The sequence below is a fragment of the Acipenser ruthenus genome, chromosome 15 (genome assembly GCF_902713425.1).
Source record: "Acipenser ruthenus chromosome 15, fAciRut3.2 maternal haplotype, whole genome shotgun sequence".
Taxonomy (NCBI): Eukaryota; Metazoa; Chordata; class Actinopteri; order Acipenseriformes; family Acipenseridae; genus Acipenser; species Acipenser ruthenus.
In genome coordinates this window covers 34390771-34415991 of record NC_081203.1, presented here as the reverse complement: position 1 = coordinate 34415991, position 25221 = coordinate 34390771, and the positions used below count along the sequence as shown (strand labels likewise).

Sequence of the window (25221 nt, the reverse complement as noted above, 5' to 3'; positions counted from 1 at the left end):
ATTGATGTACAACCTTCAGATTGTAGGACAAAAAAAAATAAACACCTTGCAAGACAAAATCAAACGGACATCACAAAACAAGATGCAGACGCAATGAAGGAGCATGCGGATTGAGGAGGGGGTGAGAGGGGAAGAGTGGAGGGGGAGCAGGAGGAATTACATGGCGTGGTCCGTCTAATGAAACCTAAAGTGAAATCAGGGGCAAGTCACTAACCGCACACACATTTCTGGCTGACATCCCCAAACATTTTAAAAAGAGAGAAAAAAAAAATCTGCATAGAATCTCTCGTTTTGTTTACAAGAGATTACATGTTTGATGCAACTCTGAACAGGCGCAGCCCCACCCAACCCCCCCCGAGAACGAAGGAATGAGATTGTGAAACAGATTAGCTAGCAAGTGTCATTTTTAAAATGGAAGAGTCTAATTTGTAATGAAACTACAGCTATGCCATTGCTCTGGTCACTTAGCCAGCTACTTTCTCATACTACAGGAGTGTGTGAGTTAATTGCTAAAATGTTTTTCACCTGTCCTCCCCACAGAGGACACATTAAGAGATGCAGAGTGGACTGCAATGCGTGGACCTGGAGGAACACAAACAGCTGCTGCTGCTTCAGACAAACAAAATAATACTGTGTCTGGAAGGTGTTTATAGTCAGAGTGCAGCAGTACCCTTCTTGCAGTGCACTGTATTGCTTTTACATAAAACTTATGAGATTTATCAGGGTTAAAATCAGCAGAGCTACTGCTGACTAGATCCTCAGTCAGGGTTTTATGCTGTGTTAGTTTACAGGATATCAAACAGAAATGAGGATGCAATGTTTAGTAGGAGGTGCTTTTTTCATTTTTTACTTAAAAGCTGCAGATTTCACTCTAATGTAACACAGAGACTGAATGTGGGGTTCGAACCTTGGCTGTCTTGTTGAGTTTCCCCTGCAGCACAGACTCGGTGGCTGAAAGAGCTTCCATTGCGCTCCAGTTTTTCTCACGAAGCTCCTAGTTAGTTTTAGAGAGATATCAATTCAGTTCAGCCAGAAAAAAAAAAAAAATAAGAAAAACACGCACACAACCCCTCTAGTGCCACACAAACCGATTATTGGGACTGAGCGTTCCACAGAAATCAGGTGAGGGTCACTGGCATGGATCGGGCCAATTCACCATTCCACGTGAAACGAGTGAAGAAACAGCTGCTTGGGATTGAGAGGATTGCTGCTTTAAGGACTCTGTGCAGAACAGCGATCCACACAAGCCTTTTGTTCTGTTTCACGTTGAATGGTAAATGAGCTCAAACCAACACCAATGACCCTCGCCTGATTGTCAGCACCTGATTTCTGTGGAGACCTTAAATCGGAATAATCAGTTTGTGCAGCGCTTACCCGCTCCCTCCCTGATCCCCTCTCAGGACCACAGGAACCCCACTTTTAAAAAAGCCCCTTCTCAGTTTCTAGAGGGGCTACATTCCCACACGGGTCTGTCCCGATACATGTGTCAGCATGACCTCATGTACACTTTTATAAATGAAAGAAATGTTGAAAAAAGCAGCATGCAGGCCTGAAGACGAACAAACTTCCACAATGTACAAGACAAGGGAGCCACATGGGAGAGGGGTGGAGGTAGGGAAAGAGAGTGTGCATTTTCATAAAACCGTATGCTATGTATTATACTTTTAATTATGACGAACAAAGCTTAACGTATAAAGTGTAGTAAGGCCACCTCTTACAGCAGCCAACATCAATCACATGTGAAGAGGATAGCTCGCTTGCTACACTTACAATTGTAAGTAACAATTTTTTTAAACCAGTTGGCACTAAACCTGCCCTGGAACACGCGTCATAAAAACAAGCAGGATGCCCCAGTCTCCATGCTGCTCACTTTGAGCAAGTTTGAGCTCGGACGCTGTCTTTTAAAATCTTCTCAAAAAGCAGTACATGAGAACACTCTTTGATGCATCATATTTCCTGGCTTTTAAAAATAAATAAATAAAATCCACCACACCCTTCCAAATAACACATCTTTTGAAAGGGAACACGTTTTCACTGTAAATCGTTCCAGAAATGAAATCAAGCTGTAATAAAACGCCTGAAGCACAATGTCTCCAATTTCAGAATTAACGTGTTTATGTAAAAAAAGCTGCTTTCGTAATATCATTTAAATGTGTAATATTAACACATGTATTTTAAATCAAATACAAGTACAATCATTTAACAGTTTTAAGTCTTTTAAAAATGAAACCGCCTGGGAAGATCACATAAAAACCAAGTTGCAATTTAACTGTGGACTGCCCTGCGAGAGCTGGTTAGAGCACAGCATCGCCGGTCCAGTGGAAACACAGCACCCTGCATCAGGAATGGAAAGTCGACTCCTATTGCAGAGCAGTTTCACCCAATCCAGGTTTTACTACGAGCTTGATCAGCCCCAGTGTACAGGTAACAAGCGCAGGTGTGTTTTATGAAGCCAGGAGTGGATCTAAGCGCTGTGCAATGGGAGTCTTACTCCCACCCTGCTGTAGCCCGGGTCCCGTTCTCCTGGCCTGTGTTTAAACAGCTCGTGAGCAGCACGGTGCTGTCAGGTGCTTCCCCTCTCCATCTCACTCACATTGTTTTTCTTCCTGTGCAGCTCCACTGCCTCCCTCAGCGCCCCCAGCTCACTCTGCAGCTCAGCGACCTGCTTCTCCTTCTCCATCAGCCTGGAGGAGCAAGAAGCAGAGAAACAGGGCACTTAAACAACAAGAGCTGGGAGACACAGACCAAGACCAACCCCTTCTCAAGTCTCATTACAGAGCAACACAGGGAGAAGCAGCTGAGCTGCACAACACGGTTATTAAATATTAGATGAAAAAATGAATAAAAGCATACACTGCTGGTGGAGATTTAAACATGGCTTTAAATAAAAATAAATAAATAATAAATAAATAAAAAGGGGGCATTTGTTTGCTTTAAGAAATGTAAAACATTTGACAGTGCATTGAAGTGTAGGTCATGAAAACACTAGAACATGATACTCACGAAGATAACAGTTCCTGGCTTGGAGCCGCCATCTGGACCTGATTCTACCAGAGAAATGAAACCAAGATTATAACAGAACCTTAATGATCGCACAGCAGCTTCACCCATTCCAGGTTTTACTACTAACTTGGATTAGCCACAGGCGTCTGGTTTCACAGGCTCTTTGATCAGCACTCATCTTGGACTAGCTCATCAGCCAAGGTAATCCAAGATGAGTCCAAACAGAGTCTGTGAAACCAGCCGGAAGGGTAACGAGCCAAGCTGCATCCAAGCTCAAGAAATGATCCTTTAATGCATTGTTTAACAGGCAACCCTACTCTTTCAAAATAAACAGAAAAAGGGGTTTTCTGTGTGAAAAAAACAAAACAAAAAACATACCTGCTGCTCCTGCACCCTCTGCTGTTCCTCCAGCAGCTGCACCCGAAGCGATGAGCTTTCCTCCCTCAGCACCTGAGCAACACGGCAAAGGAGAGGGGGAGAAGAGAGGTCATATGTACACAGAGATGGATGGATGGATGGATGGATGTACACACACACATATTGATCACGGTGGACAGGGTGCCTACCTGCAGCTGCTGCTCTCTGTCTGCAGCCTCTCTGCCTCTCTCCTCTGCAGCTCGCTCCAGCGCCTGCACCTGCTCACTCTTTGCCTGCAGCCTGCAAAACAGACCAAAAAAAATGATTGCATACTTCTAATGAAATACAGCTAGGTAGTCTTGGATTATGATTTATCACACAGTAGTGAAACGTGTAGATCGCAAAGAAAGGCACCTACTCTAGATTCAGAAACGTTACATTCAGCAGTGCAGAAGCAATTTAAAAAACAGCTACCAACTTTATGAACAGAAACTACAAGCACTGCCCTGAACCCTACCAATATCAAGGTAATAAAAGAAGTAATCATTGCAGCCAGTAGCTGTGCCACATTGCACTGCAGCTCGACAGTCTGATGATACTGTGTGTGGGGGCGTCGCAAACCTACATGCAATGGGAAAGGGGGACTGCAGCACAGAAAGTACTCTGGTTATTATGGTCCAGTGGGCTTGAACACTCAAGCCCCTGCTGTACACTGGCTCCAGTCAGTAGCAGTGTGTACTCACAGTATCTGGAGTTCCTGAAACTGGCTTCTTGTGGAAACCTGCAAACACAAACAGGCGTGTTATATTGGAGAAGAGCGCTCTCAGGGGTAAAACAAACGCAAGCAATGGTTTCGTAGACCAGGATTAGCCCAACAGCCTTCTCTTTACCTGCTCAGCTTCACGATGTCTGGCTGCCTCCACCTCCTCCTTCAGAGACTCACTCTGCAGCTCCAGAGCCTTCAGACAGAAAGACATGCGTTGGAGAGGAATTCGCAATGACAGACAGACAAGGCAAAGGAAAGTAACGGCAAGCTGGCCGTGTATTAAACACTGACAGGTATAGTGTAGGGCAACATCGTGACAATACAATAATATAACACAAGTGACTGACCATGGAAACAGGGGGGGCGGGGGGAGGCTGGGAGACAGTGCTGAGCAAGGAAGGAAAAGCAGGGAGGTGTTGAGGCAAAAGAAGCATAGCATTGCAGGGTTCTCCCCTAGACTCCATGCAAGGAAAGAGTGCTCCACCTGCTGTTTCATTCCAGTCCTGCTGTGGCCACGGACCTAAAGACTATAGTGAACACACACACACACACACCTTCCATTACTGCCACACAGTGCTGGTATGAAGCTGTTAGAATCAAGAAGTGAAAGTACAACACTTCCTTTTCCTGGAGTCAGGGGAGTGGTAGGCCTAGGACTGCTGCAGAGCTCTGTTGTGTTCAGCAAGTCGGATTTGTTCATCTGTCCCCATGATAACTGTACTTAATGGATTTTCATTTTTTGGGGGGGTTAACGATTGTCACGATTCTTCAGTACACTGGAGGGAACCACTGCACCCCCCATGTGCAAATAAACTGCATTACAGCCACTATACAAATAGATATCGTAATATAAAATGCCCTAGTCTAGTTTTTGGGGGTTAAATAGTACTTGCAAAACACGACGAAAAAACCAATGAACAAATCTGAACAAAATCAACGCTGCCTGTTGGCAACTTCCGTGCCCGAGCAGAGCAGAGCAGAGCAGCGAAGCACGTTTAGGCTGAGCTGCAGCAGCATCTGGATGCAGGACTGGAGGGGGGAGCCCCTGTCTGGGACCCTGTCACTGGGGTTCAGTACCTGGATCATCTTCTCTTTGCCTGATACTTTCTCCAGCTCTGCCTGCAGCATATCCTCCAAGAACTTCAATCTCCCATCCTTTTCTAAAATCCTAATTGGGAGAGAGAAATAAAGAAATACCCAAATCAGCCAGTTCACTGGCATGTGTGCGCGCAGAAGGGGCTCACGCTGCTGTGGATCTTTAGAGATACATGATAATAACAGACTGCTAGCAGTGCTATCATCATCCTTCTAGTGGCCTGCCTGTAATACAGTGGGTATACACACAACCTGTGCAGGAGTGAGTGAGCGAGAGATTACATGCGGCTGTGCACACGCAGAGGACTTGCAAGGTAAATAAGCAACGAGGTCTCAGGGATGGAAATGAGACTCCCTCGTAATATCAGTTTGATCCATTCCTGGTTTTACTGCGAGTTTAATAAGACACACCCGAGCTTGTGGCTAATCAAGCTTGTATTGAAATCTGGAATGGATCAAACAATGCAACAGTTATAGAATAGGAGTCTTATTTCCATCCCTGGAGTCCTGCTTGCTGTATAACTTACTGGGTACACATGCACACAGACACACACACACACACACAGGACCTTGTGAAAAGTATGGAAGAAAAAAAAAAGATTGAAAAAACACTTACTCTCTCTGTAGTTCTTCTACAGTTGCCTCTGAAGAAGTCTAGAAAAATAAAGAAGAAGAAGATTAGAAAAGGCCTGAAGGCACTTTGCTTTGTAACCCTCTAGCGAGAATGAAGAGGAGGAGGGAGTTACCTGTTCTGCGTTTTGGAGCTGCAAACAGTGCACTTCCTGTCTCAGAGCTTCGTTCTCCACCCTTAGGGCCTGGGTGAGAAGGAGCAGAGGGAGGGGTTCATGTTACAGAAGCCTGTGTTGCAATACTGAGGCAGACCCGGGGGTGTGATTACAGGTTTTAATTAAAGCCTGTGGCTGCTTTTTGTACCTGTAAACTGTGTTATTAAATATGAAAATCACACAGAATGACAGCAAAACTAAGATAAAAACAAAACTAAAACTAAGGCAGTTGATTCCTTAAGGCAGCATTCACTATAAAAAGTGAAAAATTAAATACAGATTTTTATGTACATATAAAGTTTGGGTCTATGAACAAAACTTTGACTAAGAAGCTAGCATTTCTGAAAACTGTTCCAACCGGGGTTGGGAGAAGTTTATAGCTTCCAGTTTCCAAGCGTCCCACTCCAGATTCTAGTCTACAGCACTCCCTATCTGAAGGCAGTGTCAGTACCTTCAGCTGGTCCTCTTTATTGGCTACCTCGATGAGTCCAGCTTCCAGAAGACTCTCCACGGTTACAATCTTCTCCTCCTTTTCCTGTGCACTGCGAAAAAAAAAAAAAAACAGCTGCTGTGAGGGGTGAAAGAAACAGTTTTCACTGCGACTACAGCATGTGGGGATCCAATGCTAAAGCACCGTGCTTCATCTACAGCGATGGGAATAAGACTCATTCTGCACAGCAGTTTCACCCACTCCAGTTTTGTTTTGTGAATGCATGCGAGCATCCCCCTCACCACCACCCTACATGTGAACTTTAACTGGAATGAAGACTCAAATGAAAGACCTGCTCAACTACCCAAACAGGCCTTCCAGCATTAGAGGCTTCACAGCCATCACACAAAATCAAAAATTCAGAATAATGAAACGTGCTTTTATTTAAACCAGCACACACCGACACAATTAATGCATGGTTTTTTTAGGTGTGTTTACATGCACTTCAATTGGTTGGTTTGATGGGGAGTGTGCAGGATTAGAGAAGCCCTCAATCAGAAGACATGCAGTCCTGCCATGATGAACTTTGGTAACACCACTAGACAAAACCTTTCAACCAGATGCCCTTGTATTCAATGTCTGCAGGATAAGATCATGCCTAATAGACTGCAAAATAAGGGCGTTGGGGTGCTCTTGCTATTGCACTGCATGGTATCAGCTGCACAGTAAACAGACACAAGGACAATGGTTACCTTTTGTGCATCTGCTCCAAGATGAGCTGTGAGGCTGCCTGCTGGAATGAATACAGGAAACAGATCGTCAGTCAAGTGAGAGCGGAAATAGCAAACTGGCAATATTAAGAATATGTAAAATGCATTAACCAACGAATGCATGAATGAATCTGACCTGTTCAGAGTTCTGAGCCTGCAGTTTCTGAACCTCAGCCTTTAGTGTCATGCTCTCGCTGTGCAGCGCCTGGAAACACACAGCTATAATGAGACCCCGAATGAAAAGGGGAAATAGGAGTGGCACAGCCTGCAAACTGATCCGAGCTTTAATACAATGAACACATTTCATCAGTGAAGTTGTGAACCAGCAAATGATGCTGTAATTATACATCCCCATAAAAGATCAGAGTGAGAGAGAGACAGAGTCAGAGAGAGAGAGAGAGAGAGAGACACAGACAGAGAGCTCTCCTGTGAGCTATTCTCTGCCCTGAATGGGTGTGTCACGCAGACTGATTTCTGCTTCAAGAGGCACTCTCAGTATGTTTCTTCCCCACGTCTCTCAATGTGTCGCTGTACCAGAGTCAGACAAAGGGGCTGTACCTGCAGTTGTGCCTCGCGGCTGGCCCAGCTACTCCTCTCCACTTTCAGACATTCCTCCAGCGCATTCCTCTGAGCCTCCTTCTCTGCCAGCCTGGTGGGAACAAGAGCACAGCATTAGTCTTCAGCACCGCAGTGCACTGTCCTACCAGCAGAGAGCAGTTACCCACAATCTGCTGCAGTGCCACACTGTGCAATGCACTGTCCTACCAGCAGAGAGCAGTTACCCACAATCTGCTGCAGTGTCACACTGTGCAATGCACCGTGCTTTACTGCAACCCAGGGCTGTCTGAACCCGAATCATACCCCCTACATCATATTCGCTGCATACTTTTCTTTCCTTCTCAAAACTGATTTGTGGGGCTCACTAATCTATTTGTTCTGCTTCTTGTAAGGTTTAACCCCAGCACCCAGACGCTCCGTCTTCCTATAAAGAGCATGTTGAATTCCTTAACTGATGGCATCCTGCAATAGGCATCTAGCCTACTATTCATCCATTCAATATATTTTATCCTTCTATGTACAATTATCCGATTTCATCTTTTATTTTCTTAAATTACAAAAACATGTAGGACATTTCATTTACAAAGTTTTTTTTTATTTTATAACCAGTCCCTACAGGTTCTCTCTCATTTTTTAATAGTCAGGGGGTGTAATAGACTAATGTCACGACACGGTACATATTGCGACATGCATGATACGACAGGATATGTTTCATGATACATGTGACAGTGCAGACTGGCTACTTGTATGGTGCATTAGAAGATCAAATGCTCACTTATCACTCGACTATTTTGGAGGGTATGCACTCATACCAATTATAAAAAAACACAGTTATTCTTCATTCAAGAACCACTAGCTGAGCTACGTTGTGCTTTTGTTCTTGTATCCCAATGCATACTGTACCTCTATAACGATACATCATGTAAAGAGAGGATCACGATTCAGCGATACGCAGTGAATGGTTACACCCCTAACTAAAGGACTTATTAAGAGAACCTGAAACCCACCTTTTCTGGAGCTCCTCCACCAGCGATGCCGTCGAAGTCTGAAAGAAACAGAGAAGCAGCTCAACACAGAGCAACGAGACTCCTTGCACACTGGGATGATCTCTTGTATGTATATTCCAGCTCTGCACCTTTCAGGTTTGGGCTTTTGGAGACGGACGTCTAACCCCACCTCCCACCAGAGGAGATGCATTGTGGGTGTGATTACAGGGAACGGAGTTGGGCGAGCAGCAAGTACAGATAACATGACCACGCTGGGTCATGATGGGGATATGCCGACGTCTGAACACAGTAAAACACCTTCCACACTACAGAACAGGGGTTTTATTTCTTTAATTCAACACATCCGATTATTACTGTGACACACACAGAGTCGCGTTCCCCAGGTTTAGTGTGACGTGGTGACAGAGCAGCCTCATACTGGAACAATAAAACAAAACAGGAGTTCAATCTCCCTATGGTCACGCAAACAAACAATCAAATCACTTAAACTGTAATTACAACAAAAAAACACGTCAAAGGAACATGGAAATATTTCATTTTAATTTGCCTAACCCTTCTTAAGTATGAGGAAATTGCAGGTAACTTTCACATAACGATAATGGCTCTGTAAACACACAGCTCGTATAAAGTCTGGTTTTCTGCCAGCAGTCTATCCATCGCGTCCAGCTGCAGACACACTCAAGTCTAAACTGCTCCAGTGACTCTGAGATGAGCTCAGCCATGCAAGCTGCACGGTCATGTCTTTCACCACATTCCCACAGCCAGCCAGAGTCTGGAAAGCTCAAGACCTTGTCTTGTGCCAATAAGGAATGCTGTTGATTTCATCTGCAGTCTACAATCCTTAACCTGTCACAGAACTCTAATACCACCTTTGTGTTACACATTTAAAATCTATACAGCCGACCCAGATACTGCTGTAATCGATGCATCGGATATTTCTTTGCATCAGACAATGTCACACTAAGGTTCACTTCAGGGTTAAATTGTTTTAATAAAACCACCCGTGGGCTGCTGCTCTGACCGCCCGTGGGTTGGAGATCAGAACGTTACACGATATTCTCTAAACACATTCATGTTCTTTTAAATGGAAAATATGTAAATATGTCATTACAACTTGCATGGTCTGGAACAGATCACGATCCCACAATGTAAACAACAAAACCACTTGTGAAACGGTAGGTGTAAATGTCTGCCATGGCTGTACCTGAGAGGCCATCTGTGCCTGCAGTGTTTCAATATGATCAGTCAAAGATGTGTTCTTATTCAACAGGTCCTGAAGAGAAAAAAAACAAAAAAAAACAAGAGTGAAACGCTGGAAGAACTACATGTTAAAGTACATCTAAAAAAGCCGGCGTCAAACTGATAAGCTGAACGATGATCTAAAAGAGAGCAATTCGTCTTATCGTACTACATTTTAAAATCAAACAAAGGCCCCGTCAACCTCAAACAGCCCGAGAGGGGCTGGTCTCTAGCAAGCTCTCATACAGCCTGGGAGGGTCTGGTCTCTAGCGAGCTCTCATACAACCTGGGAGGGTCTGGTCTGTGGCGAGCTCTCATACCTGCACCGTGTCATCGACCCGGCTGTGCTGGGAAGCCTCCAGGAGCTGCATCATCTTCTGCTCCACCTGCTCCTTGGACACCATGGTGTCGGTCAGGCTGCTGTGCAGGGTCTGGACCTCCTTGTTCTTGCTGCCCAGCTCGGACTCCACCGCAAGCAGCTTGTTCTGCAGCTCTGCAAGGGAACCCGAGCAAGTTTATTCCACACTGCAGCCCCAGCCTCCCCAGACAGGGTGTTATACAGCCTGCAATGACTATAGCCTCCTACCAGGACAGCCTGGGCTACAGTACACCCCCTCCCATTTAATATTGAATAATAATAATAATAATAATAATAATAATAATAATAATAATAATAACAGCATCACTATAGAAGTAGTTCTCACATACAATAATATACAATTAGAGTTCTCAGAGTTGTGTCAGGAATTGTTATTACAGGGTTTTGGGATGTACAGTACCAGGGACTGAAATAAGACTCTTATTGCAGAGCAGTTTCACCCATTTACTACGAGCTTGATTAGCCACAGTGTATAGGTAGCAAGCCCAGGTGTGTCTTATTAAACTTATAGTAAAACAGGTAATGGATCAAACTGCTATGCAATGGGAGTCTTATTTCCATCCCTGAATGCATAACACATTCAAATCGTTCGACTGTGCGCCAACGGTGACCCAAGGGAGACTGTTAGCCAGAGCTGAATTATTCTCAACTCTAGTCGATCACGTCGCAAGGTAGTCTCCCTGTGGTCACAAGACCAGATTTCACACACATCTCTGAGCACCCCTTGCTTGTTTGGAGCCATGTCGCAGGTGTAATACATATTTAAAAGCACCCTGATTGGAGGCCTGCAGTTTCTCGTGTTCAGCCGTCACACTGCGCAGGAATCCCTGGAGATCTTCCCACCTTCGCTCTGCCTGCTGAAGCTGACCCTGCCAGGGAGAGGGGAACGATTGGTTCAATCAGGGTACCATGACATTCTTCTATCTTAGTCACAGAACCCATACAAAAAACAAAGTCCTGTCCCCAGCACCTGTTTCCCCGTCACACAGTCAGACTCAGCACTCCATTACTTCGTTTGCACATCGTCAAGCTGCAGCCAGTATCACAATCTGAAAAGCAGCCTTGCTGCAGCCTCTAACACATTCCCATCATAGTGAAGGCCGGTTCATAGTTCAGTTTTGCAACCACCAGGAGACGGTCGTGAGATGTGACCGGCTAGCTGGAGTTCAGAAAAATTCAACCAGTTTCCCTTGAACCGACAGACAGTCACTATAGACTAGAAAAACCGCCCTAAGCCATGGTCGTACATTTGAAGCATGAACCAGCTTTTACTCTTAATCCTTCCAATTATAATCCACATATACTCCCCCTCCCGTTGAGTCTGTAGGTGACCTCCACGTTCTTCCTCTGAGTTTGAACCCCTCTGCAGCCCCTAACACCGCTCTCTGCTCTCCACCCCTCCTGTACCTCGAGCTGGCTGACAGTCTGTTTGTAGGTGACCTCCACGTTCTTCCTCAGCGCGTCTTCCTGCTGCAGCTTGCTGCTCTTCTCAGCCAGCTCCGCCATGACTCTCCCGTAATCCGAGCGCAGCTTGTTGAGCTCCGAGGACTGCCTGAAAACACGAGGATGTCAGTGTATTGAAAGCCATGTTGGGTATGACTTCACCGATCCCTCTCCCTCCTCTATTGTACCAATCATCACACACATAGCCTAGATATACACAAAACTCATGCACGTCTCTACGGCTGCCTCCACCAAGGAAGCCAACAAATTTTCTATCTATAATCTAGTCTCTTATTACTGCAGAGGGAGAATGGACTCACTTGCTCTCCATCTGGTTGGTGGCGGAACTCACTGCGTCCCTCAGGATCCCGTTCTCCTGCTGCAACCGTGCGATCTGACCCTCCAGCTGCTGAAACTGAGCACAGAAAAACGTGAGACACCCCGAGCAGAGTGGGGGTCACAGCCAATGCGTGCATTCATGGAATTGAAGAATCCTTACCCAAACTGAACCTCGTACCTTGATCTGCACAGCCTGGTTCTCCTGGTAGTTGCCCTGGGCTTTGCCCTGCAGGACACTCAGCTCCTTTTCCATAGCTCCTAGCTGCTCCCTTAACAGGGACTCGGCCAAGCTCCCTTTCTGCTTCTCAACCAGCAGTTCCTGCGAATGATAAAGAAACCGTTAGGGAAAAAAAGCCCCAGATTAAAAACCCTCCCACAGCCAACACTTCCACCTCTATGGGAACTAGAGAGGCACACAGGTGAAGCTGGAAGGTACCCGATGTGTGCAGAGGTTTACAGCTCCCTGCAGGCTCACAAACCATGGCTGACAATGGGTCAGTGTGAATACCACGAAGAGTGCAGTTTCCCCGTCATCTTCAACTAGGATCACAAGTTATACAAAATATTGTAAACGTCAATCAACTCAACCCCTATGGCATTCAATGGCATTCCTGGACTCCCCAGCCTGAGCCCCTCCCAGCCACTCCAAACCCTGGCATTCTGCTTAACAGAGTGGAGACGGATCAGAAACAACAGGCAGGAGGAATACCAGGCATTACATTACCTAGGCCAAGTCATCATAGAGATTAGAGAGAGATCCAGGAGTCTCCCTGAACCTGCCACATGGCAGCTTAGAGCAATCAACAGACACCTCATTACACATTAATAATAATAATTCTAATAATAATAATAATTCTAATAATAAATAATAAATAATAATAATAATAATAATAATAATAATAATAATAATTAAACCTGCTAGACCTGCATTTCAGGTTAAACTCACTGCAGCACAGGGGGTATTACCAGGCTGAAACAGCAAGCCGCACTGCAATAGCTACAATATGCAGTGCCTTGCACTGGAATGAATATAAAAGGAGGGTGGTACTGTATTGAGGTTAAGAGTTAGGGTTTACTGGAAAGTGAAATGCTGATACTGTATTGAGGCTAGGGGTCAGGGTGTACTAGTGTATTAGAGGCTGGAATTGTATTAAGATAATAGGGGGGTAGTGCTGGCGTTTCCAGGGTTGTAAGGTACCTGGGAGAGCTGCTTGACCTTCTCCTTGGCGATGGAGGCCTCCTCTTGGATGGTACAGAGGAGTCGCTCTCGTTCCTGGAGCTGCTGCATAGTGGTGTCTGCCTTTCCGCTCTGCTGCAAGAACACAGGCAAGGGCAGGGTTTCAATAGGAGAGATGCTTAATCGTGAAAAGAATCCACATTTGTAGCCATTCATGTTTCAATCTCAACTGCTAGAGGTTCTCGCAGCGTCTTGCATCCTTCTGTATCACATCGATGACAATAACTAGTCTCCTGTATGACCAAAATCACAGGACAGCAGCCACCAAAGGGATGGAAATAAGGCTCCCATTGTTTAGCAGTTTGATCCGTTCCTGGTTTTACTATAATGAGACACGCCTGAGCTTGCTAACCTAGCTTCTTCTCCCCCCCCCCCAGTTTGTGTAACTCTCTCTCTGCCAGCACCACTAACCCTCCAGTTTGTGTAACTCACTCTGCCAGCACCACTAACCCTCCAGTTTGTGTAACTCACTCTGCCAGCACCACTACCCCTCCAGTTTTTGTAACTCACTCTCTGCCAGCTGTCCAGCACGGCCGGGTTCCTCTCTATCAGCACGGCAGCCACGTTGACAGTCTCCTCCCGACTCAGGCTCTTCAAGATCGACAGGTATTCTTTGAACTTCACCTCCGAGTTTTCTGGAAACACAAAACAAGTCAAACACGTCACCGGGGGGGGCTTGGCTCAGCACCCTGGGAGCATTATTAAAAAAAAAAAATCTGAGCTTGAAACTCATCATGTTTATAATTCCTGCAAGACAACTGCGATATTCAAAAATAACCCTGGTGGACCGCTGGACCTTCCTCACCTTTGTCAGTCTCGTTCTTGAGCTTCTTTGCGTTGGTTTTCGTCGCTGTGTCCACGCTCTTCTTCTCTGGGACGGCCGTGGCAGGGTCGTTGTCCATCGGTGGGATGTAAACCGGGGCCTGGGTCAGCGGTTCATGCCCCAGACCTGCGAGAAACACGACACACACACAGACTGTCAGCTCAGGGCTCGGCACGGGTTCCACTTCACAGGTTTAGTAACCGCAGTGGCTTTCAGGAAAGTGCTACCCTGTGCAACAAGCACTTCTGAACACAGCACGCTGTCCAACACAGAAAAATAAGGGACTGGTTTTTATCACCTTTGAGTAATATAAACAACATTTTTTTGTCTGATGCAGTGAAGTTATGAATGCTGCACTTACTGAACACAATTCCCTGCACTATTTCTAATCAGAGTAGGGTGGAATAATATTGTACTTTGTACTTTAGCTTTGAGAGTTTAGCTCAGTGCAGTGCGTGGTTATGTTCAGAGAGTACCTGGCTCGGGTTTCTGTTTAAGAGTTTAGCTCAGTGCAGTGCGTGGTTCTGTTCAGAGAGTACCTGGCTCGGGTTTCTGTTTGAGAGTTTAGCTCAGTGCAGCACGTGGTTCTGTTCAGAGAGTACCTGGCTCGGGTTTCTGTTTGAGAGTTTAGCTCAGTGCAGTGCGTGGTTCTGTTCAGAGAGTACCTGGCTCGGGTTTCTGTTTGAGAGTTTAGCTCAGTGCAGCACGTGGTTCTGTTCAGAGAGTACCTGGCTCGGGTTTCTGTTTGAGAGTTTAGCTCAGTGCAGCACGTGGTTCTGTTCAGAGAGTACCTGGCTCGGGTTTCTGTTTGAGAGTTTAGCTCAGTGCAGCGCGTGGTTCTGTTCAGAGAGTACCTGGCTCGGGTTTCTGTTTCTTTGGTGCCGACTTCTTCCTGGCAGCGGAGCTCTCCAGCAGTTTGGCATCAAGAGACAGAAGCGGGACCTCCTTCCTAGTGGGCACACAGACCGACTCCGGTTTGGTTTCTGTAAGGAAATCATCTGCAACACAGATACAGAGAGACAGAGAGCACTTTAACCAAGCTACCCAACTCAATTAATAGACTTCAATAACAGGTTTGTTCATCAGGTAAATGAAAATATTTTTGCATTTGTTTAAATTTCTGTAGCTATTCCTATTACTAGTCCAGCGATATACAAATCAGAGGTTTGCCCCGCTCTTAAATTAGATAGATTACTGCAAAAGTCCTATATTTAACAAAATCAGTGAATTTGTTCTTACTGCTCTGCACTGCCTTACCTCCTTCCATCTTCTGTTTCTTCTGCGTGGATTTCTTCTTCCCTGAGGCAGCGTCGGAGGGCGGGGTGGGTTGCTTGCTCAAAGGGATTGTCTCCTTCTTGGGCGCCGGTTTCGACCCGTTCAACTCCCTGGCAGACTCATCCTGGCCCGCCCTGGACTGCTGCTGCTTCCTGTCCCGCCTCTTCCTGTCGCGGAGCCCCGCGGGTGCTTCGTTGCTGGCAGGGGCGATAACGATGGAGCTGGCCTGGTCCTCTTCCTCCGGCACGCCGTCATTCAAATCGAAGTCCCGGTGCTCCGAGTCAGACTCCTGCCCGTTGGCCACATCGCCCAGCACGCCCCCCCCGCTCTCCTTCTTCTTGCTTTTCTTTTTCTCGTTCTTCTTGCGGCTCTCGGGGCGCACCGGTTGAGGCTTGTGGTCGCGTTTCTGCCGCGCCAGCACCTCGTCGTAGGAGGTCTCCTTCATGAAGAGCCAGAAGAAGAGGAACATGATCACGATGACCAGGGAGGGGGCCAGGATGAGCAGGTACTGAGAATCATACAGCTCCATCATGATCTGGGCAGGGGACAGAAGACAAAGAGAGGTCAGCTATACAGGTCCACCCGGAACCTCACAGAGACACAGGACAGGACAGTCGCAAGAAATACGTCAAATATTCATTTTTTGAGAAATGCAAATGTTAAGCTCAAGAGGTTTAGATGTTCAAAGTGGATGTGTACTAAATACGTGTGGATCGATTTGAAAAAGACCCCCTTGTTGAACTGCTCTTCAGGTCACATATACTAATGCCCCTCTAGGTCTGGGTGTGTGGAAGACTACAGATTCCTATAGGACCCAGGCACATTTGGGCAAACACTAAAAATAACTAACACAATGCATAATCATTTTGTTTACTGAACATAACTATGGGATATCGCACAAAATAATAAACTTTTCCCATAACTGCACGTTTATAATAACAAACCCTAAATACAAAAGTGCCTTTCAGACTCTTCAAGGAAGACTGGGTGTCACTAAATGTCTGCCTTGTTTTCAAGTCTGCCCTTCCTGTCAGAGTCTTGGATAATCCTACTGCCCAGGGAATGGAAAAACTCTGCCTTACCTGAGTGTCTTCCTGTTTATGCAAGACTTATGCAATGAACCGCCCTGCGAGGAGGAAGCAACAGAAAGCCACTTCTTACTGCACAACACACGAATCGACTCGAATTTTGTGACAATGGACCACCACACAAAAAAGAACCAAACTGGAGAAGTGGGGTTTTTTTTCAGGAGATTAAATCAAATAAATTTACAAATCCAACCTTCTAATAAATACAACCTAAAATAGGCAAACCAGCCCACAAACAGTCATAAGGACACTCCTGCAATGGTCGCACTGAGGTTCAGGCTGCAGACGAGGGGTGCGCAACTCCAGTCCTCGTGGTCCAGAGCCCCCCGGTTCTTTGTTCCGCTGGCACTCTGGAAGCAGACTTCACTGAACCAGTTTAATCTGCTTCCAGTCAATTACTTAATGACACCTATAAAAGCTGGAGGACTCCGGACCTTGAGGATCGGATTAGATCAGCCCTGTTGTAGACGATACCCTGTGATTCCTCACGTGATCACTGCAGAGTCCTTCAGAGCAGGCAGGGTTTAATGCAGGCTTGTATTAAAGACTGCCTGCAATGAAGTGCAGACGACTCGCGTATGACTCCACACACGCAATGACTGCACTTTCATACGGAAGCTGCATTCTTATAAGAGATTCTGTCAGCATGCACGCTCGCTCCACCCCACTGCGAGATTATAAGCACATTTCTGCTATGGTCTGTGTTGGCTGCATACGCTCGGGTTCACCCTAGTGGACACTAAGATCCTTCAGTGGTCTTTAATACAGGTTTAACTGTACTTGCATACTAAAGCAGTGTTGTTCTTCTAAGCTCTTCTTTCAGGATCTGAGCTCACTCCACACAGCTGTGTGGGAGAGGAGAAGGTGAGAGAACATGCTGTCTGATCAGCTCTGGCCCTGCAGGCTTCCTCACACCAGTGCCTCAGATAATTGTGCATCATCCCAAAAAACAGCCCGCTGGCTGCCTCCTCGCCTGGACTGACTGAAGCACACCAATTAGCCCAGACAGCTGCCAGCTGAAAACGAGATGTGGGGCACACCCAGCCTCTCCGCTCCCTCCCTCCCAGCAAGCCAGTCTTTAAAGGGGGTCTGAATCAGCACACTGGGCTGTAAAGGTTCATACATTTAAACTATAAACTAAAAATCCTAAGTGGCACTGCTGCGACCAATCAGATACAGCCTTCCCAACACTACACTGTTATCTGAGTTAGCGTGGATAGAATAACTGGAGAGAGGGCAGGGGATGTCTCCTAGGTGATAAAGGTCACAGCACACACTCTAGTGTATAGGGGCTCTGTGCTGCAGGGAGCAGGACTTAGCAAGACTGCTCTGAATGCTTTACTAGCACAATCCCGGATCATCCCGTCTTACTTAGTTGGCTTGAGGGGGTCCCAATCCAACAGCTATGCTAAGCCTCTTCAGGCAGGGCTGGAAGGAACTGCTCCCAAGAAAACAACACACCTGGGCTGCAGGGGTACGTATTCGAGGACAAGAGTCGACAACCTCTGCCCTAGTTAGTATATTTTGTGTCCGTTCCCCTGAAAGTGTAAATACATGTTTAACCAGTTACAGTGATAATGCCAGTTTCTCTCACCAGTAGTTACACATGCTGACAAATCACAGCTTCTTGGCAAAATGCAACACAGCTAAGGGCTTCCAGATACTTTTTTCCTTCTCTTGAAGACACCTTTCCCCAAGACGGACAGTGTACTGCTTCAAGGATGGAAATTAGACTCCTATTGCATAGCAGGATTACCCAGTCCAGGTTTTAATACTTGCTTGATTAGCCACAGTGTACAGGTACAGTAACAAGCTCAGGTGTGTTATAATAAAACCAGGAATGGATCAAACTGCTATGCAATGGGAGTCTTATTTCCATCCCTGTAATTAAACAGGTAATGCAGTAAAATCCAGTTCACGATCTGAAAGAATGATAGGAGGCTAGGAGTCATCATCCATGAGAACAGTTTCAGATCTTGGTAAAAATTCAAGGTTCATGTTCACTCTGAAGAGAGGACCCTAAAACCAGGTGTCGGATCAGTCCAGGTCCTGAAAGCGTACACATTTAAACTACCATAGACACCCAGACGCTGCTGTTATACAGCTTTTCCACAGCAGGCAGCAGACCACTATCTGAAGAACCAATCCAGTGAATAGCATTACGAATGCATACTACTGTTAATTTAATGCCAGTATCCTACCATATGAAAAAATAAATAAAGGGGTGGCTATTCCAGTGATTTTTAAATACAAGAGTGGTGCCTATAGAGAAAGCATGCAGTGGCATTAGAGCAGGGTCCTCCCTCCCTCCCTCTCCCTTTCCACACCTCAGCGCACTGAACCAATTAGGCTATCTGCTGAACACAGCAATCTCAGCTTGCCACCTCTGCCCTGCAGCTAAAATACCTTCCATACCGAACAGGACACGCTCCTGCAAACTCTTTGCCGCTCGCTGACTGCTTGTTCACAACATGCGTCGTTCACACAGGTGTTGGGGACGGGGTCTGGCTGGGCACATTCTTCTGCTGATCCATCTCACTCGCTTGTTTGTTTGCTGGCTTGCCTATAAACTTTCCAGCTCACTTTCCAGCACTGAAGAGCAGTGGCCATTAAAGCACTGAATTCCAGCCCAGGACGTCATTTCAGGCATGTTCCGAATTATTAAGCAGCTGGTTACGGTGTATACCAATTAATCCTGCAAGTGGAAAAGGACCAAGGACTTTCTGCCACCTGCTCGTAGATCTGACCTGAAATCCTTTCCTGGGTCACAAGCGAGCTGCTACTGCCCCTGAAAGAGCTGGAGATTAGAAAGATTACTCTAATAATACATCTGGGAATAGTTTTACGCTGCGTCAGCTTTCAACAGCATCAGGGTTTTTGAAGTCCTGTTTCACTTCATTATGTCTGAACTCGCATTACTTCAGGTCTGACTGAGTTCGGCAAAGACATCAGCAGCATGTTATTTATTCTACTGATGTCTGTATAGTGGTTTAGGGGTGTGCAGAAACTCGTGCTCTGAATTGCCTTTAAGAAGTATTTAAAAAAAAAAAAAAAAAAGAAAAGGCAGGCATTCAATAAAACCCATTCATTACCGTGTTGATTTCAAAAAAGAAAAAGCGGTCCTTCCCTCACGTTTACATCCGAGTACCAGTCAGAGGCAACTACGGTCTGCATTGGAGTGTTTGTAAAGCTGATTGGAAGATTATGTTCTGGTCACTCGGGGCATTTTTACTGCACATTGGCGTACAGAGGCCAAATTCTGGCAATGAAAAGCACTCTCTTTACAGCCTTTGTACGCTACTGAAAATGACAGACCACCAGACGAGAGGAAAATATTCCTCCGCATGAAACATTGTGACATTGAAGTCTTTCCCATCGGGTTGGGAAACAGAGTTGTCTCGACAAGGCAACCCCACAAGATTCAAACTGAAACAAAGTTACCAAGATTATTTTTATTCATTTACGCCATCTGGCCGACCGTCTAGCATTAATTTGTGGTTAACGTTGGAGTTGTTGAATTCAACTTTGTTTTCCAGACAGCAACACTTGGCCTTTGCACTGTTGTGATGTCGCAACGCTGACTTTGACCCGGGTTCAAAAGGATCAACTTTGCAACACAGCAGGTTCTCCTCTTGGACTGCCGTAGCCAGGGGGAACAACATGCATTCACATTTTCACATTTATGTGAACAGAAATCACCGGACAGGGTCAGGCGGAAAGGCACAAAGTTAGGAAAGTGAAAATAATTGAATATTGGTCACTGTTGTTTTCAAAGAAAAGGAAGGTCAAACGTTCAATCCACTACTTGTTACCAAATGAACGCCTGTTCGTAACAACATTCAAATAGTATTTAAAAGCCCTCCACTTCCATGTGTGAACGACGGCAGTGCTGCTGGCATTGAAACACAACAGCAAAGCCACCAATGGCTTGAGCAGCGGGCGTTGCATCATAATGTTAAATATCTGACGCCAAAAAAGGTAATTCCAGAAGTTTACAGAGAGTTTGACATACTGTAGCAACAGGCGCTTCGCAGAGTAAACAGTGAGGCCAGCGACGCAACAGGGATCTGCTGTCTGCTGGCCCGGTGGACCAGAGGAATTTGTCACAGACACAGGCCAAAAGCAGGAGTAGAAATCTGATGATGCTGAAATTTAGATTGGATTTGGTCAGGACCTGGAGATTTTCTTTTAGCTGTAATTCTTTGCAGCCGACAGGAACGTTCTCTTCAGCAATAAGCTGCTGCCACCTTAGCAATTTTCTCAGCAAACACACAGCTAATCCAATCTCTAATCAGATTCAAAGTCAGACACAGATATTAACCTTGACCTATAACTTTCATCTTTTGTTCATTATAAATGTATAATTATTTGGTTCCAGTACTGTGCCGCCACATCAACAATGCCAGAGATGGAAATACGACTCCCACAGCAGTCTGATCCATTGCTGGTTTTACTAGGGAGTATAATAAGAAATACCTGCACTTGTTACCTATACACACTGTGGCTAATCAAACTCGTAGTAAAACGTGGAATGGGTGAAACTGCTGTGCAATAGGAGTCTGAGTTCCATCCATTGTGCTGCTCCTATAAATCTACACCACTGACAACAGGTACCCTAGGATTGTCTGGAAATGTCCCCTTAGCATGCTCTCTGGTATTTTCAGCATTGTACTGAATCTATGCTATAATATAGAAAGGTATGTAATAGTTGTACTGATTTGTCATGTCTGATGAAATAATATGCAATCATGAAATGGCCAGTGATTAAAACAATGAGGTTGACTTATCAATTGTCCCTGGAAAACACTGAATGGAACTGTAAAGAGAAAGCAGCTGTGTACCAACTGTAAAGAGAAAGCAGCTGTGTACCAACTGTAAAGAGAAAGCAGCTGTGTACCAACTGTAAAGAGAAAGCAGCTGTGTACCAACTGTAAAGAATAGAAAGCAGCTGTGTACCAACTGTAAAGAGAAAGCAGCTGTGTACCAACTGTAAAGAGAAAGCAGCTGTGTACCAACTGTAAAGAGAAAGCAGCTGTGTACCAACTGTAAAGAATAGAAAGCAGCTGTGTACTAACTGTAAAGACCATCTCGAAGCGTGCGTGTGGTCTGTTTCATTGATATGGCCAGAGGTTAAAACAAGGTGCTGGTAAAAATTAATTTTTACTAGCTGACACAGATAATAAAAGGAACCCAAATGAGCAAATTGTATAATTAAGCTGTGTACCAAATATGAACTATTCAGTCTTTAACACCACAAGTCTCAGTTACCCTCAATACAGTATGTCAGCCTGTTCCATGCAACCATGCGCATGGTAAAGCCCTGAACAGTGTGGGCAGCACCATTAGCGAGAGGAAGCAATCTGTCTTTAAAAGAGCCTGCAATCACATCCACTGGAGCAAAAGGGTGTAATCCATTGTATTTCACCCACTGTTTACTTGGGATACTCCCACGATAAAGAATGTGTATGACAAGAGATATTGGCTGAGGGCAGGCCAGTTACAATACTGAAGGAAGGGTGGAGCTCACAGAGCGAGTCGTGGCACTACTGCTATAGCTGCAGGAGTCTCCAATACGGGATCTCAACACAATGGGGGTTTTATTACACAATTCACATGCCAGACAGTGAGCTGGGCTTGATCTGCCCTGACATCCCTAACCCCCGTCTGTGTGTGCCCGAGTGCCTGGCGAATGTGCTATGAACCAGGCCATTACAGAGCAGCAGCACTGCACTGCCACCAGGGTAGTTAACCTGAGGGTGTTCCCATTGAAAACGGATTGTTAGAAATTCACAATATAATGCGTTTTCTTCGATTTCCAGACGTCACAGATCTCTATTGCCAATTGTGAGCTTAGTCGTTGATCTCCTGCCAGGAGTTTGTATCAGAGTTCATTTTACAGGGATGGTAAATATAGTAAAATATAAGTGGCCACACCCTGATTATCAATAATCCCTTATGTACTGCAAGGCAGACTAAGAATAGTGCTACCAAGCCAGGGAAGCTCTACAATGAGCTGCTGTGTACTTTCATACTGAAAACCTTAACGGTAGTTCACGCAGTAGAAGATTGTAATGCTCAGCCTGTTTAATACAGATTTACTGCCTCTCCCGGGATGCCCCAGCACCACTCACGGTTTGACACAAGGGGCAGTATCTGATCCCCTTCAGGCTCACAAGCCTTTACAACGAGACCCGTTACTCTCATGGATTTACACTTCTATACACGAAAGTAAAACCCACATTTTCTTTTTCACAAGTGCTCATCCAGGCCACTCTGTATTCGCAGAATTATGAATAGGGGGGTGGAGATCTTTCCTTCCCCTTTACTTGTTCCTAATCAACACGTACACAGGTATGAAGGCACTGCTTCCCACAGACTTGCACAAGACAAGAATGAAAGGAAATATGAGCAATTGCATCACTTAAATAATACCAATAATCTAAATCAACTATGTTTAAATACGTTTTAGATTTCAGGGATGGAAATAAAGACTCCCGTTACCATAGCAGTTTGATCTATTCCTGGTTTTACTATGAGTTTAATAATAAGACAAACTTGAGCTTGCTACTTCTACACTGTGGCTAATCAAGCTCATAGTAAAACCTGGCATGGCTGAAACTGTTATGCAATAGAAGTCTTACTTCAATGCCTGGAATTTGCATGCAACTGCTCGACTCTGGAGAGGTTCCACCAGGAGAGCCTGTCTGTCATTCATTTAGTCTCTGTGACTCACTAACCAGGAAGGCGAGAGGCAGGGTAAGTTTCTCCAAATACTACTGCCTGCAAGTGTAGCTGTGTGCTGCTGCAGATCTGCGTCTCCATGTTATTTTCACTGCTTCAATTCCACCCGAAATAAAAGGTCATCTGCAGAATCCTTGTGAAGCAAAACAAAACTGAGCTGCAGGCTGTAGGTATTACAAGAACTGGGGATCCACACTGGATATTATATCAGAGGGGACTCTGAACATGCCAGAACAAGGCATCTTGTTAACTCTTTATAAGGCATGACGTGTTTTTCTTTAGATTGTTAAAATGATGCAATAAAAGCATATTTAATAGCTTTTAAATTCTAGCTTTCACTGAAGCTCAATAGTTTACTCTCCACTAATCTGCCACGCATCTCCTTGTGAACCTGCACAGCACAGTAACTTCACTTAACTACACAGTACAGCAAACATTTACAGATTCACAAGAAAATAAATACAAGGAATGAGCTTGTTCCAACTGTAGATACAGCATTGGCGCTTGCCATGTCTCCTCCGGTGTGGGGCGAGAGGCCCTCCCAAGTAACACGCTATTTATACAGGATGGAGATTCCTGATCTGCTGCCGGCACATGGCACGCTGTGTAAGACACTACATGTGTATGCATAGGGAACTAAAGGCCAATCGGATAACCTCGATAATATAACTAAAGTGTGTCACCCGGCAGTCCGCAGAAGAAACGCCCTCCTCCTCCTCCAAGCTCATTCCTACAAAAGCTCGGAACCAAGTGCTCCCTCTCGCAGTACGACAGGGCCACAGTGCTGGGCATGAGCTTTGTGAAAAAGATTCTGAAATTACGTTTTTGGAGTCTTCATTAATTTATTTGTATTTGTTTTAAATACACAGTCGTAGCCCAAGACAGCAAGAACGAGATGGGAGGGGGGAAAAAAATGATATTTCACTTGATGCTGAAGCCATTGCATCATGGTGTTCTATATATAGATCGAGCAAGATTACTAATCGTGACATTAAAAACTCCTGGATATTATTATAACCAAGACTGAGAATCAGTACCATTACTGGAGCTATACCAACAGCGCCAGCACAAAAGAGAAACCCCCGCTTGCATCTAACTGTCCTTTAACTGTTGTGTGTGTTACACCCAAATGACACAACTACGTACTTATCCCAACGTGGGAATTACAATGTTCAGGGTAGCAGAAGCTGCGATGTAAATACGTGTACCCTCCCATTCCCCAAAATAAAGCAAGGCCCCCCCGGCCCGCCCCCAGACCGGACCTAGCGTGAGAATACGACCCCAGAGCCCAGCAGTGCTGCGGCAGGTCACGTACACAGAGGCTGCCGGGGTTAAAACCCACATCCACAACGGGACTGACCCGGCAATGCACTTTGCCCGGACTGGCACTGTTGTGACAATGAAATAAAGGCTAAATACACGAAGCACAACCTCAGCCTGCCTACCGCCAGGCTGTACTACTAGCACACCTACTTATTTCACCGAACACAAAGCCGCAAAGCCCCGGTGTCGAATACGCCCAGCAAACCCACAGCGACCCTAGGCCTGTTACTCGGGAAGAGGCCAAGCCGCTGCCTCTTCTGAAATCACAACCCCGCTGTGACACGGACAGATCCCTGGGCAAGGCCGATGGGACGGGCACTGCGGCTTTAGCGCCGACTTTCCTCCCCTTTTAACAAACCCGCTAAAGCCAAAAAAGCTGCGACGGCACGTACCTGAGAGTGTGTGACTGTGCTAGTGGAGCGGTGCGTCCCTGTTTCTATCAGCGTCGATATGACTGCGATTCCTGCCAGCCGCTCCCGGCCTGTCTCTATCGCTGTTTCTGCTCTACTCTCTCATTCGGCTTCACGGGGGCGGGGCGGCGCTATGAAAGGAGGGGCTCGTTA

The 25221-nt window shown here is 45.7% G+C and overlaps 1 protein-coding gene across 11 annotated transcripts in view; it reads right to left on the bottom strand.

Moving 5' to 3' along the window:
• LOC117413296 (kinectin-like) overlaps positions 1-25194 on the bottom strand; it is a 33110-nt gene extending 7916 nt beyond the window's left edge. For 2 of the 11 annotated variants that reach the window (XR_009307306.1, XM_058986543.1), the window contains exons 1-27: positions 25051-25194; positions 15489-16041; positions 15086-15229; positions 14214-14357; positions 13919-14043; positions 13370-13483; positions 12332-12490; positions 12153-12247; positions 11797-11941; positions 11162-11258; positions 10331-10503; positions 9976-10044; positions 8772-8809; positions 7765-7855; positions 7343-7411; positions 7189-7229; positions 6458-6548; positions 5968-6036; positions 5838-5875; positions 5204-5294; positions 4251-4319; positions 4104-4141; positions 3570-3660; positions 3382-3453; positions 3004-3047; positions 2594-2684; positions 908-994 (exon numbers count right to left, since the gene is read on the bottom strand). Coding sequence is in view for 10 of the 11 variants with exons in the window: in XM_058986543.1 (XP_058842526.1) it covers positions 908-994; positions 2594-2684; positions 3004-3047; positions 3382-3453; positions 3570-3660; positions 4104-4141; positions 4251-4319; positions 5204-5294; positions 5838-5875; positions 5968-6036; positions 6458-6548; positions 7189-7229; positions 7343-7411; positions 7765-7855; positions 8772-8809; positions 9976-10044; positions 10331-10503; positions 11162-11258; positions 11797-11941; positions 12153-12247; positions 12332-12490; positions 13370-13483; positions 13919-14043; positions 14214-14357; positions 15086-15229; positions 15489-16038 (2835 nt within the window). In the remaining variant the exon portion in view is untranslated. Of the gene's footprint in view, positions 1-907; positions 995-2593; positions 2685-3003; positions 3048-3381; positions 3454-3569; positions 3661-4103; positions 4142-4250; positions 4320-5203; positions 5295-5837; positions 5876-5967; positions 6037-6457; positions 6549-7188; positions 7230-7342; positions 7412-7764; positions 7856-8771; positions 8810-9975; positions 10045-10330; positions 10504-11161; positions 11259-11796; positions 11942-12152; positions 12248-12331; positions 12491-13369; positions 13484-13918; positions 14044-14213; positions 14358-14707; positions 14740-15085; positions 15230-15488; positions 16042-16588; positions 16740-25050 lie in introns of those variants that run through there. The other 9 variants (XM_058986536.1, XM_058986539.1, XM_058986546.1 and 6 more) reach the window with 8 other exon arrangements.
• Between the last annotated feature and the right edge of the window lie 27 nt (positions 25195-25221).